This window comes from Kogia breviceps, chromosome X (genome assembly GCF_026419965.1).
Source record: "Kogia breviceps isolate mKogBre1 chromosome X, mKogBre1 haplotype 1, whole genome shotgun sequence".
Lineage (NCBI taxonomy): Eukaryota > Metazoa > Chordata > Mammalia > Artiodactyla > Physeteridae > Kogia > Kogia breviceps.
Genome location: NC_081330.1, coordinates 118,815,823 through 118,831,367, shown reverse-complemented (window position 1 = coordinate 118,831,367; position 15,545 = coordinate 118,815,823). Strand labels below are relative to the sequence as shown.

The 15,545-nt window shown below is 40.7% G+C and overlaps 1 protein-coding gene across 1 annotated transcript in view; it reads right to left on the bottom strand.

Moving 5' to 3' along the window:
* MAP3K15 (mitogen-activated protein kinase kinase kinase 15) overlaps positions 1–15,545 on the bottom strand; it is a 122,119-nt gene that overhangs the window by 87,323 nt on the left and 19,251 nt on the right. Inside the window, 1 exon segment of the mRNA XM_067023184.1 lies at positions 2,145–2,284. Coding sequence (XP_066879285.1) covers positions 2,145–2,284 — 140 coding nt within the window.

The following is a 15,545-nucleotide window of genomic DNA, read 5'->3' as shown; positions in this document are numbered from 1 at the left end:
GGGCAGCCCATGGTAACCTCGGGCCTGGAACCATTTCTTGAGTCATCAGTGTGAAGGCTGCAGGCCACCCCCCCCTCCCCACCCCCCGCCCAAGTCAGCCTTCCTACAGAAGGGGTGTTGCTGATAGGATTCCTGACACCTCACTATAGTATTATATTTATATATATTCACAATAGGAATTTTCAAACTCAAACTCAATGACAACAATTTTAGTCGGTTAACTTAGTATAATGGTTATGCAGCCCTTGACTGTATCATTTATGCGCTGCAAGCCATTTGCTGAAAAAAGAAAACGTAATTAAACAGCTGTCCCCGTAAAATGTGTTTTACGTGTTCTGAGATTTCTATTTTCTGACAAGTGCAGATCGCTTCTTCTGGTGTCAGATATAACTGAATACCCTTTTCTGTTTTAGGAAGTATTTTTCCATATCATTAAAAATTAAAACTTATCTAGGTCATGGGACTTTCCAGAGGAGTTCACCAACGCACAAATGAGAAAAAAAATTTATTGAATTGGGAAAAAATACATTCTAGTTTCATGTTTCTCATCAAAATACAGCTTAATAATCTACCCTTTCACATTTTCTAATTCTAAATATTTCTAAGCATAACCACTTTAGTGAATATCAGTAAAAGAAAAAAAAATCTAAATATCTAAAGTAATTTAGATTGGTTTATAGCCTTCTGGGAAACTATTTTACAACGTAAAGTATAATAGCAAAACAGTTTCTTCTTCCACTGTCACATGAATGACTCTTAAAATACAGTGCCGTGCTAGGATGAGAAAGGACACACCTATGTAAGATGTATGTGATATATTAACACGTAAAGGTTACACATCTGAGATAGGTAGTATTTCTACCAGGAAATAATCCCAAATTGTTACAGAACCCAGAAACATCTGGTTAATATTAGACCTTAAGAAACACAAACAAAAATGTCCAATTTGCCATCACAAAATTGTGTCATTTATATACTAGTGACTTTTAATGCTAAGGTAGCTAAACATTTAGAAATGACGGGCTTCCCTGGTGGCGCAGTGGTTGGGGGTCCGCCTGCCGATGCAGGGGACGCTGGTTCGTGCCCCGGTCTGGGAGGATCCCGCGTGCTGCGGAGCGGCTGGGCCCGTGAGCCATGGCCGCTGGGCCTGCGCATCCGGAGCCTGGGCTCCGCAAGGGGAGAGGCCGCAGCAGTGAGAGGCCCGCGTACCACGAAAAAGAAAAAAAGAGAAAAGAAAAAAAGAAATGACGTCCATGAAAGCTAACTCTGAACCACTGGTTCTCACCTCTGGCTGCACATTTGGGAGGTTAAAAACAATCCCCTAGAGATTGTGACATAATTGATCTTGGTGAGGCCTGGGTACTGGGATATTTACAAACCGCCCCAAACGATTTTGAAGTGCAGTCAAGGTTGAATAACACTGCTGTAAACAAACTAAACTTTTATTCCTGAAATGATTTAACATAGACCAGGATTTCCTAACTAATGTTAAGATATTAAACAATATTAATATTAGCTAAATTTTGGAATAACTCACATCTGACCTTCACAGTTTACAAACAGGAGCATTTTAAAAAGTACTGTTATCCAAAAAAGCTTGTATCAAATTTGCAAAAATACATTTAGAAATTCTCAATAATTACTGAGCTGTGTATAAACACACAAGTTTTCAGTTTTGCTTGGCTTTAAACTGGGGAGAAAAAAATGACAGATTAAATACTGATTATATCTGTGATAAACGTTTCTACCCATTTTGGTGACTGTTAAACATCTTCCTATTATTATCCAAGTTGAGATTTTTTTTTTTTTTTTAATGTGCAGGTTTGGATCAAATTGCCCAATAGAGGATTCAAAGTGCTGTGTTTGCTTTAACAGAAACTAACAGGAGTTTTTGCCTTCACTTCCCCAATGAGCTTAGAAATATTCAAGTTGCCTGCAAACGCACATCTCTAGCACATACGCTCACACAGAAGCCAGGAAGTCACCTGTGTGAGCTAGAACCTGGGGTGGCAAGGAGGGAACTGCACAAGCAAATCTTTCTTGTTTTTCTCCAACCTCCTCTGCTACACGAACATTTCAACTGAACACACAATACTGCTTTCCCAAAACAAAGTATTCAGGAGAAGGTGAACAATACTCCTTACCTTCAATGAAAGAGCAGTGTCAGCATCGGGGTCGCGGTACAGGATCACATTATTGGCCACATCAAAGCTTTCACGGACTCCAGGATGGTAGAAGAGGGAAGGCTGTCTGGAGACATCACTCATGTCTACCACGGCAACATCTGAGATAAACAAGGAGGGGACAAGGTCGGGGAGAGAGAGGTGATCTACTTAATCTACTTTCTGATGACTGCCAATGGGGGAGCTGCTGCAATGTGTATTTCTACCATCAGTCTTTTAGGTAAAGCAGAAGTAAGGAATGAGTTGATTAAAATTACCTCCATGAACTGCGGAAGAAAAGCAACAGGAATAAAAACTAAAAAGCAAAAAACTCTTCCTTCTTCAAAGTGCTGAGAACATAGTCTCACTTAAAAATTGCTGGTGGATTTATTTTAAATGTTATTTTTATTAGGAAATTTATCATATCCAAAGAATATATTTAGCTTATATATAAAGTATTAAGTATAATGAAATGAAAAACCATGCACCCACCATGCAGCCCAAGACCCAAAGCGTTATCTGTACTGTCAGAGCTCCATATGCCTCCTCCTAATCACATCTCTCCCTCCTGTCCAGGGAACGCCTCCATCCTGATCTCTGCATTTATCAGTTCCCTGCATATATCTGTATATGCATATTATATATTATTATAATTATGAATTCCTAAACAGTATATTGTTTAGTTTTGTATGTCTTTGAACTTTATATAAATAGCTATCATACTGTATATATTCTTTGACTTGCTGGTTTTTGGTATGAAACAACCAACTTGAATGTCTAGCTCTAAGTTCATGCATTTTCACTTCAGCACATGATTTCTTCTTTTCCTATTTCAAACTGTTGTAATGAACATTCCTGCACCATGCTTCTGGTTCATATGTCACCATCAACTGGATGGCACAGATCACATGCCCCTGGAGTTGTGTCCTAGAGACACTTTAATCAAAACAGAGGGGCAACATAGAGCATCAATAAAGAACAAACTTAAATTTGCCTAGTAGCAATGGACACCATTTCAAATCTAGTCATTTTCAAGAGAGTATCAGAGCTCCAAGTTTGACTGGACTTTCTCCACGATGTACAGCAGAAATTTGGGGAAATAGTGCCCAAACTTATGCTTGTGCTGCTGTGACTCACAGGAAGTCACTGAAAATCCCAATGAAACAGAACAGAGGCGACGTGAAGAAACAAAAAGGCAGAGAGCTGCTGCATGAGCACCAGGCACCACTGGGGGACCTGAGACCAAGACTTGGTCAGTCCTGGGTGGGCCTTTTTATACCCTAGTTTATGGGCTGCCTGCTCTATGCCAGGCACTGTGCTTGGTGCCAGGGACAGAAGTGTGAACAAGGCACAATCCCTCTCCTCAAAACCATGTTTAATACAATGGAGGCGACGGGAAGGAGGGAGTGCTTAGAATCACGGTAAGGAAGGCTAAGATGAGGGGAACAGTGACAGAGGCACCCCTGGGGGGCACCGAACCCACACTCAGCTGGAGGGCAGTCAGGGAGGCTGAAAGCATGTAAGCTGTCTGGAGCCTGAGGGTCCATATGAGGCAGGAAAACTGGGGAGAGGATGGGTGGATGGAAAGGGAGGGAAAAAGCATTGTAGGAAAAGAAGGCAGCAAGTGCAAGCCAGAGGTCAGGGGGGTGTACATGTTGGGGCCACTGCAAATCATTTCACAGGACCAGAACACCTAAGATGAACCTGGAAGGGTTAGTAGGTGCCAGACAGAGACCCCTTCAGAGGGGTCTGAAGGCCATGTTAAGAGGGCTGGACACTAGCTTGAGCCAATGGGAAACCTATGGAAAGGTGTGGGTTTTTTTGTTTTTTTAATTTTCATTATGGAAAATTACAAATATATATATATATATATATATATAAGTAAACAGAATAGTATAATGGAACCCCTGTAGCCCCCACTTCCCTCAACAATTATCAACTCAGTCAGCCTTGTTTCATCTCTACTGCCGTCCACACCACCCCCTTCCAAATAATTTTGAAACAAATCCCCGGTATCATATAATTTCATCTCCAAATACTTCAGTATGCTTTGTTAAAAGAACTCAAAGAAAAAACAACAACAAATAACCATAGCATCAACATCTCATCATTATTAAAAAAAAATAATCATGAGTGGCTTAAACAGGAGACTATCATATCCAAATTCACCCTTTAGAGGTTATTGCTCAAGAAAGGACAAATGTATATGCTGAGGAAACACTTTTGACAACCCAGCCTGGTTAATTTATCTCAGATGGATACCTGGTCCCCAAAGACATCTGCTCAGAGTCAAAAATCACACTGCAGCTGAATCAATTAGACATTCTGCCCATATGAGTTTTCCCTGGACTCTGTTACCTTCTCAAATTAAAAAGAATGTGTTTCTTACTAATGTTATTAGGAAGTGGCAACACAGATGCTAATGCCAAGGCCGTGGGGACTTGTATAATTAGTTAACAAAGGACAGGAAGCAAACAGAGGTGGGCGAGAAGGGGCAGCCCCCACTCATGCAGACCATTTTCGCAGGAAACCTGCAACTTGGTGGAGAAGCTTGTAGCCGAGGAGGTTAAATTTTAATCTGGTGACATGAATTCCTGCTTTCCTCTGCCCTCTCAATGTTCTGTGCTGAGACCTGGCCTCACCAGGTCCACTAAGGAGCCCCACTGTGGCTCCACCAACGCTTGGGATGGAGATTTTTCTTGGTGCCTCATTAAAACAGGACAGATTGAAGCAAGATGGCTACTGAGTGACTCAGGGGGGAAATGCTGGACGCGTGATAGATTCCAGCCCTGAGCAGGACAGCATGGGACTTCATCACGCTACCTCAGAAAGGAAATCCTATTCAAAAGGCATGGTTGGGCAAAGCTTTTGCACAGTGAATTGCTAAGGAAAAATGGGCAGGAACAAAGACATGTTTGCTGGAGAATGGGCAAGATAGTTTCACATCGTCCTACTTCATCTTTGCAACAACACTCCGAGTACTCTCCAATCCCGGGAGCGCGCAAGGGCCGCTGTGCCTGCACACCCATATTGGGGGATAATGGCCAGCGCACGTTGAGGAAAGAGGCGGCAAGCATCCAAACTAAAAACAGCCACTCAATTCCGGAAAAGAGCGTGGAGTAGATGGACTTGAGCTCATCTTCTCTCACAAAAACACGAAAACCACAACTAACTGCTGAGCAACCATTAACAAAAAAGACTGGAAGCTACCAAAAAAGATTTTTTACATTCAGAGACAAAAAAGAAGCCACAGTGAGATGGTAGGAAGGGCACTTGTGGAACATAATCAAATCCCATACCCACCAGATGGAAAACCCACAGACTGGAAAATAATTATATCGCAGAGGTCCTCCTGTAAGAGTGAGAGTCCTGAGCCTCTGAGTGAGGTCTCAGAGACCTCTGGGACAACATTAAATGCACTAACATTTGCATCATAGGTGTCCCAGAAGGAATAGAGAGAGAGAAAGGGCCTGAGAAAATATTTGAAGAGATTATAGCTGAAAACTTCCCTAACATGAGAAAGAAAACATTCAACTTAGGTCCAGGAAGTGCAGAGAGGCCCATACAAGATAAACCCAAGGAGGAACACACCAAGACACATATTAAGCTGACAAAAATTAAAGACGAAGAAAAAATATTAAAAGCAAGAAGGGAAAAGGGACAAGTAACATACAAAGGAATCCCCATAAGGGTATCAGCTGATCTTTCAGCAGAAACTCTGCAGGCCAGAAGGGAGTGACCTGATATATTTAAAGTGATGAAAGGGAAGAACCTACAAGCAAGAATATTCTACCCAGCAAGGCTCTCATTCAGATTCAACAGAGAAATCAAAAGGTTTACAGACAAGCAAAAGCTAAGAGAATTGAGCACCACCAAACCAGCTTTACAACAAATCCTAAAGGAACTTCTCTAGGTGGAAAAGAAAAGGCCAAAATGAGAATCAAGAAAATTATAAATGGGAAAGCTCACCAATAAAGGCAAACATAAAGGCAGGAAATCATCCACACACAAATATGATATCAAAACCAGCAATCATGAGAAAAGGAGAGTACAAATGCAGGATATTGGAAATGCACTTGAAATTAAGAGACCAGCAACTTAAAACGATCTTGTACATACACACACTGCTATATCAAAACCTCACGGGAGGGACTTCCCTGGTGGTCCAGTTGGTAAGACTCCGCACTCCCAATGCAGGCGGCCAGGCCTTGATCCCTGGTTGGGGAACTAGATCCCACAGGCATGATGCAACGAAGAGTCCACAAGCCACAACTAAAGACCCTGCATGCCACAAATAAGACCTGGTGCAGCCTAAATAAATAGATAAATAATAAATAGATATTAAAAAAAAAAACCTCGTGGGAACCACAAACCAAAAATCTACAATAGATACACATACAAAAAAGAAAAAGCAATCTAAACACAACACTAAAGACAGACATCAAATCACAAGGAAACAAAACACAAAAGGAAGAAAAAAAGACCCAGAAAAACAAATCCAAAACAATAAACAAAATGGCAATAAGAACATTCCTATTGATAATTACCTTAACCGTAAATGGATTAAATGCTCCAACCAAAAGACATAGACTGGCTGAATGGATACAAAAACAAGACCCATATATATGCTGTCTACAAGAGACCCACTGCAGACCTAGGAACACATACAGACTGAAAGTGAGGGGATGGAAAAAGATATCCCATGCAAATGGAAATCAAAAGAAAGCTGGAGTAGCAATACTCATATCAGACAAAATAGGCTTTAAAATAAAGAATGCTACAAGAGACAAAGAAGGACTCTAAACAATGATCAAGGGATCAATCCAAGTAGATAACAATTGTAAATATATATGCACCCAACACAGGAGTACCTCAATATGTAAGGCAAATGCTAACAGCCACAAAGGAGAAATCAAGAGTAACACAATAGTGGGGGACTTTAACACCTCACTTTCATCAATGGACAGATCATCCAGACAAAAAATCAATAAGGAAACACAGGCCTTAAACGATATGTTAGACCAGATGGATTTAATTGATATTTATAGAGCATTCCACCCCAAAGCAGGAGAATACACTTTCTTCTCAAGTACACATGGAATTTTCTCCAGGATAGATCATATGCTGGGCCACAAATCAAGCCTCAGTAAATTTAAGGAAATAGAAATCTTATGAAGGATCTTTTCTGAGCACAATGCTTTGAAATTAGAAATCAATTACAGGACAAAAACTGTAAAAATACAACACATGGAGGCTAAACAATATGCCACTAAACAACCAGTGGATCACTGAACAAATCAAAGAGAAATTCGAAAAATACCTAGAGACAAATGACAACGAGAACACAACAGTCCAAAACCTATGGGATGCAGCAAAAGCACTTCTAAGAGGGAAGTTTACAACGATACAAGCCTACCTTAGGAAACAAGAAAAATCTCAAATAAATGACCTAACCTTACACATAAAGCAACTAAAGAAAGAAGAACAAACAAACCCCAAAGTTAGTAGAAGGAAAGAAATCATAAAGATTAGAGCAGAAATAAATGAAACAGAGATGAAGAAAACAATAGAAAAGATCAATGAAACTAAAATCTGGTTCTTTCAGAAGATAAACAAAATTGACAAACCTTTAGCCAGACTCATCAAGAAAAAAACAGAACTCAAATCAATAAAATTAGAAATGAAAAAGGAGAAGTTACAACTGACACCACAGAAATACAAAGGATCATAAGAGACTACTACAAACAACTATATGCCAATGAAATGGGTAACCTAGAAGAAACTGACAAATTCCTAGAAAGATACAACCTTCCAAGACTGAACCAGGAAGAAATAGAAAATATGAACAGACCAATCACAAGTACTTAAATTTAAACAGTGATTTAAAAGCTTCCAAAAGGGACTTCCCTGGTGGTCCACTGGTAAAGAATCCTCCTTCCAATGCAGGGCACGGGGATTTGATTTCTGGTCAGGGAACTAAGATCCCACATGCCGCGAGGCAACTAAGCCTGGGCACCACAACTACTGAGATCGTGCACCTCAACAAGACAGCCCACATGCTGCAAACTACAAGAGCCCACGCGCCCTGCAGCCCGTGTCCCCAACTAGAGAGAGAAAAACTGCACTCCACAACTAGAGAGAAGCCCGCATGCCACAATGAAGAGCATACACCACAACGAAAGATCCCGTATGCCTCAACTAAGACCTGACGCGGCCAAAAAAAATAATATTAATAATAAAGAAAATAAAACAAACAAAAAAATAAAAGCTTCCAACAAACAAAAGTCCAAGACCAGATGTTGTCACAGGTGAATTCTATCAAACATTTACAGAAAAGTTAACAGCTATCCTTCCGAAACTCTTCCAAAAAATTGCAGAAAAAGGAACTCTGCTCATTCTATGAGGCAACCATCACTTGGATACCAAAACCAGACAAAGATACCACAAGAAAAAATAATTACAGGCCAACATCACTGATGAACAGAGATACAGAAATACTCAACAAAATACTACCAAACCGAATCCAACAATACATTAAAAGGATCATACACTATGACCAAGTGGGATTAATCCCAGGGATGCAAGGATGCCTCAATATCCTCAAATCAATCAGCGTGATACACCACATTAACACACTGAAGAATATACAGCTTCAAGATGGCAGAAGAGTAAGATGTAGAGATCACCTTCCTCCTCAAAATACATCAGAAATACATCTATGTGTGGAACAACTCCTATAGAACACCTACTGAACGCTGGCAGAAGACCTCAGACCTCCCAAAAGGCAAGAAACTCCTCACATACCTGTGTAGGGCAAAAGAAAAAAGAAAAAACAGAGACAAAACAATAGGGATGGGATCCGCACCAGTGGGAGGGAGCTGTGAAGGAGGAAACGTTCCCACACACTAGGAGCCCCTTCGCGGGCGGAGACTGCAGGTGGCGGAGGTGGGGAGCTTTGGAGCCGCGGAGGAGAGCGCAGCAACAGGGTGAGGAGGGCAAAGCAGAGAGATTCCCGCACAGAGGACCGGTGCCGACCAGCACTCACCAGCCCGAGAGGCTTGTCTGCTCACCGGCCGGGGTGGGCGGGGGCTGGTGGCTGAAGCTCGGGCTTTGGTTGGATGGCAGGGAGAGGACTGGGGTTGGCGGTGAGAACACAGCCTGAATGGGGCTAGTGAGCAATGCCTTGCCGGGCCAGAGTGGTGGAAAAAGTCTGGAGCTGCCGAAGAGGCAAGAGACTTTTTCTTCCCTCTTTCCTGGCGCGCGAGGAGAGGGGATTCAGAGCGCCGCTTAAAGGAGTTACAGAGATGGGCGTAAGCCGCGGCTATCAGCGCGGACCCCAGAGACAGGCATGAGACGCTAAGGCCGCTGCTGCCGCCACCAAGAAGCCTGTGTGCGAGCACAGGTCACTCTCCACACCTCCCCTCCTGGGAGCCTGTGCAGCCCGCCACTGCCAGGGCCCCGTGATCCAGGGATAACTTCCCCGGGAGAACACACAGCGCGTCTCAGGCTGGTGCAATGTCGCGCCGGCCTCTGCCTCCACAGGCTCGCCCCACAATCTGTACCCCTCCCTCCCCGCAGCCTGAGTGAGCCAGAGCCTCCAAATCAGCTACTCACCCCGTCCTGTCTGAGCAAAGAACAGACGCCCTCAGGCGACCTACACCCAGAGGTGGGTCCAAATCCAAAGCTGAACCCTGGGAGCTATGCGAACAAAGAAGAGAAAGGGAAATCTCTCCCAGCAGCCTCAGGAGCAGCGGATTAAAGCTCCACAATCAATTTCATGTATGCTGCATCTGTGGAACACCTGAATAGACAACGAATCATCCCAAATTGAGGAGGTGGACTTTGGGAACAATGATTTTATATATATGTGTGTGTGTGTGTGTGTGTGTGTGTGTGTGTGTGTGTGTGTGTGTGTATTTTTTTTTCCCTTTTTCTTTTTTTGTGAGTGTGTATATGTATGCTTCTGTGTGTGATTTTGTCTGTACAGCTTTGCTTTTACCATTTGTCCTAGGGTTCTGTCTGTCCGTTTTTTTCTTTGTTTTTTACTATAGTTTTTAGCACTTGTTATCATTGGTGGATTTGTTTTTTGGTTTGGTTGCTCTCTTCTTCCTTTTTTTTTTTTTTTTTAACTACTTAAAAAATTTTTTTTACTAATTACTTTTTATTTTAATAACTTTATTTTATTTTACTTTATTTTATTTTACTTTTTCTTTTCTTTCTTTCTATCTTTCTTTCTTTTTTTTTTCTCCCTTTTATTCTGAGCCATGTGGAGAACAGGCTCTTGGCACTCCAGCAAGGCGTCAAGGGCTGTGCCTCTGAGGTGGGAGAGCCAAGTTCAGGACACTGGTCCACAAGAGACCTCCCAGCTCCATGTAATATCAAAAGGCGAAAATCTCCCAGAGATATCCATCTGAATGCCAAGACCCAGCTCTATTCAACGAACAGCAAGCTACAGTGCTGGACACCCTATGCCAAACAACTAGCAAGACAGGAACACAATCCCATCCATTAGCAAAGAGGCTGCCTAAAATCATAAGGCCACAGACACCCCAAAACACAACATCACACATGGACCTGCCCACCAGAAAGACAAGATCCAACCTCATCCACCAGAACACAGGCACTAGTCCCCTCCACCAGGAAACCTACACAACACACTGAACCAAACTCACCCACTGGGGGCAGACACCAAGAACAATGGGAACTACGAACCTGCAGCCTGCGAAAAGAAGACCCCAAACACAGTAAGTTAAGCAAAATGAGAAGACAGAGAAACACACAGCAGATGAAGGAGCAAGATAAAAACCCACCAGACCTAACAATTGAAGAGGAAATAGGCAGTCTACCTGAAAAAGAATTCAGAATAATGAGAGTAAAGATGATCCAAAATCTTGGAAAAAGAATGGAGAAAATACAAGAAACGTTTCACAAGGACCTAGAAGAACTAAAGAATAAACAAACAGTGATGAACAACACAGCAAATGAAATTAAAAATTCTCTAGATGGAATCAATAGCAGAATAACTGAGGCAGAAGGACGGATAAGTGACCTGGAAGATAAAATAGTGGAAATAACTACTGCAGAGCAGAAGAAAGAAAAAAGAATGAAAAGAACTGAGGACAGTCTCAGAGACCTCTAGGACAACATTAAACGCACCAACATTCGAATTATAGGGGTCCCAGAAGAAGAGAAAAAGAAAGGGACTGAGAAAATATTTGGAAATTATAGTTGAAAACTTCCCTAATATGGGAAAGGAAATAGTTAATCAAGTCCAGGAAGCACAGAGAGTCCCATACAGCATAAATCCAAGGAGAAACATGCCTACACATATTAATCAAACTATCAAAAATTAAATACAAAGAAAAAATATGAAAGGCAGCAAGGGAAAAACAACAAATAACATACAAGGGAATCCCCATAAGGTAAACAGCTGATCTTTCAGCAGAAACTCTGCAAGCCAGAAGGGAGTGGCAAGACATATTTAAAACAATGAAGGAGAAAAACCTACAACCAAGATTACTCTACCCAGCAAGGACCTCATTCAGATTTGATGGAGAAATTAAAACCTTTACAGACAAGCAAAAGTAAAGAGAATTCAGCACCACCAAACCAGCTTTACAACAAATGCTAAAGGATCTTCTCTAGGCAAGAAACACAAGAGAAGGAAAAGACCTACAATAACAAACCCAAAACAATTAAGAACATGGGAAAAGGAACATACATATCAATAATTACCTTAAATGTAAATGGATTAAATGCTCCAACCAAAAGATACAGATTGGCTGAATGGATACAAAACCAATACCCATATATATGCTGTCTACAAGAGACCCACTGCAGACCTAGGGACACATTCAGACTGAACATGAGGGGATGGAAAAAGATATTCCATGCAAATGGAAATCCAAAGAAAGCTGGAGTAGCAATTCTCATATCAGACAAAATAGACTTTAAAATAAAGACTATTACAAGAGACAAAGAAGGACACTACATAATGACCAAAGGATCAATCCAAGAAGAAGATATAACAATTGTAAATATTGATGCACCCAACATAGGAGCACCTCAATACAGAAGGCAAATACTAACAGCCATAAAAGGGGAAATCCACAGTAACACAATCATAGTAGGGGACTGTAACACCCCACTTTCACCAATGGACAGATCATCCAAAATGAAAAGAAATAAGGAAACACAAGTTTTAAATGATACATTAAACAAGATGGAGTTAATTGATATTTATAGGACATTCCATCCAAAAACAACAGAATACACATTTTTCTCAAGTGCTCATGGAACATTCTCCAGGATAGATCATATCTTGGGTCTCAAATCAAGCCTTGGTAAATTTAAGAAAACTGAAATCGTATCAAGTATCTTTTCGGACCACAACGCTATGAGACAAGATATCAATTACAGGAAAAAAATCTGTAAATAATACAAACACGGGCTTCCCTGGTGGCCCAGTGGTTGAGCGTCCACCTGCTGATGCAGGGAACGCAAGTTGGTGCCCCAGTCCAGGAAGATCCCACATGCCACGGAGCGGCTCGGCCCATGAGCCATGGCTGCTGAGCCTGCGCGTCTGGAGCCTGTGCTCCGCAACGGGAGAGGCCACAACAGTGAGAGGCCCACGTACCGCAAAAAAACAAAACAAAACAAAACAAAAACATATGGAGGCTAAACAATACACGACTTAACAACCAAGAGATCACTGAAGAAATCAAAGAGGAAATCAAAAAATACCTAGAAACAAATGACAATGAAAACACGACAACCCACAACCTATGGGATGCAGCAAAGCAGTTATAGAGGGATGTTTATAGCAATACAATCATACCTTAAGAAACAAGAAACACCTCAACTAAACAACCTAACCTTGCACCTAAAGCAATTAGAGAAAGGAAAAAAACCCCTATGTTAGCAGAAGGAAAGAAATCATAAAGATCAGATCAGAAATAAATGAAAAAGAAATGAAGGAAATGATAGCAAATATCACTAAAACTAAAAGTTGGTTCTCTGAGAAGATAAACAAAATTGATAAACCATTATTTGCCAGACTCATCAAGAAAAAAAGGGAGAAGACTCAAATCACTAGAATGAGAAATGAAAAAGGAGAAGTAACAACAGACACTGTAAAAGTACAAAGGATCATGAGAGATTACTATAAGCAACTATATGCCAATAACATGGACAACCTGGAAGAAATGGACAAATTCTTAGAAATGAATAACCTTGTGAGAGTGAACCAGGAAGAAATAGAAAATATGAACAGACCAATCACAAGCACTGAAATTGAAACTGTGATTTAAAATCTTCCAACAAACAAAAGCCTAAGACCAGATGGCTACACAGGCGAATTCTATCAAACATTTAGAGAAGAGCTAACACCTACCCTTCTCAAACTCTTCCAAAAAGTAGCAAAGGGAGGAACACTCCCAGACTCATTCTAGGAGGCCACCATCACCCTGATACCAAAACCAGACAAAGATGTCACAAAGAAAGAAAACTATAGGCCAATATCACTGATGAACATACATGCAAAAATTCTCAACAAAATACTAGCAAACAGAATCCAACAGCACATTATAAGGATCATACACCATGATCAAGTGGGGTTTATCCCAGGAATGCAAGGATTCTTCAATATATGCAAATCAATGAACATGATACACCACATTAACAAACTGAAGGAGAAAAATCATATGATCATCTCAACAGGTGCAGAGAAAGCTTTCAACAAAATTCAACACCCATTTATGATAGAAACCCTCCAGAAAGTAGGCATAGCGGGAACTTACAGCAATAAAATAAAGGCCATATATATGACAAACCCACAGCCAACATCGTCCTCAATGGTGAAAAACTGAAACCATTTCCACTAAGATCAGGAACAAGACAAGGTTGCCCACTCCCACCATTCTTATTCAACACAGTTTTGTACGTTTTAGCCACAGCAATCAGAGAAGAAAAAGAAATAAAAGGAATTCAAATTGGAAAAGAAGAAGTAAAGCTGTCACTGTTTGCAGATGATATGATACTGTACATAGAGAATCCTAAAGATGCTACCAAAAAGCTACTAGAGCTAATCAATGAATGTGGTAAAGTAGCAGGATACAAAATTAATGCACAGAAATCTCTGGCATTCTTATACACTAATGATGAAAAATCTGAGAGTGAAACTAGGAAAGCACTCCCATTTACCACTGCAACAAAAAGAATAAAATATCTAGGAATAAACCTACCTAAGGAGACAAAAGACCTGTATGCAAAAACCTATAAGACACTGATGAAAGAAATTAAAGATGATACAAATAGATGGAAGATATACCATGTTCTTGGATTGGAAGAATCCACATTGTGAAAATGACTGTACTACCCAAAGCAATCTACAGATTCAATGCAATCCCTATCAAACGACCACTGGCATTTTTCACAGAACTAGAACAAAAAATTTCACAATTTGTATGGAAACACAAAAGAATAGCCAAATACCCAAAGCAATCTTGAGAATGAAAAATGGAGCTGGAAGAATCAGCCTCCCTGACTTCAGACTATACTACAAGTCTACAGTAATCAAGACAGTATGGTACTGGTACAAAAACAGAAATATAGATCAATGGAACAGGATAGAAAGCCCAGAGATAAACCCACACACATATGGTCACCTTATCTTTGATAAAGGAGGGAAGAACATACAGTGGAGAGAGACAGCCTCTTCAATAAGTGGTGCTGGGAAAACTGGACAGCTACATGTAAAAGAATGAAATTAGAACACTCCCTAACACTATACACAAAAATAAACTCAAAATGGGTTAAAGACCTAAAATGTAAGGCCAGACACTATCAAACTCTTAGAGGAAAACATAGTCAGAACACTCCATGACATACATCACAGCAAGATCCTTTTTAACCCACCTCCTAGAAAAAAGGAAATAAAAACAAAAAAAACAAATGGGACCTAATGAAACTTAAAAGCTTTTGCACAGCAAAGGATACCATAAAGAAGACCAAAAGACAACCCTCAGAATGGGAGAAAATAGTTGCAAATGAAGCAATGGACAAAGGATTAATCTCCAAAATTTATAAGCAACTCATGCAGCTCAATAACAAAAAAACAAACAACCCAATCCAAAAATGGGCAGAAGAACTAAATAGACATTTCTCCAAAGAAGATATACAGATTGCCAACAAACACATGAAAGAATGCTCAACATCATTAATCATTAGAGAAATGCAAATCAAAACTACAATGAGATATCATCTCACACCGGCTAGATTGGCCATCATCAAAAACTCTAGAAACAATAAATGCTGGAGAGGGTGTGGAGAAAAGGGAACATTCTTGCACTGCTGGTGGGAATGTAAATTGATACAGCCGCTATG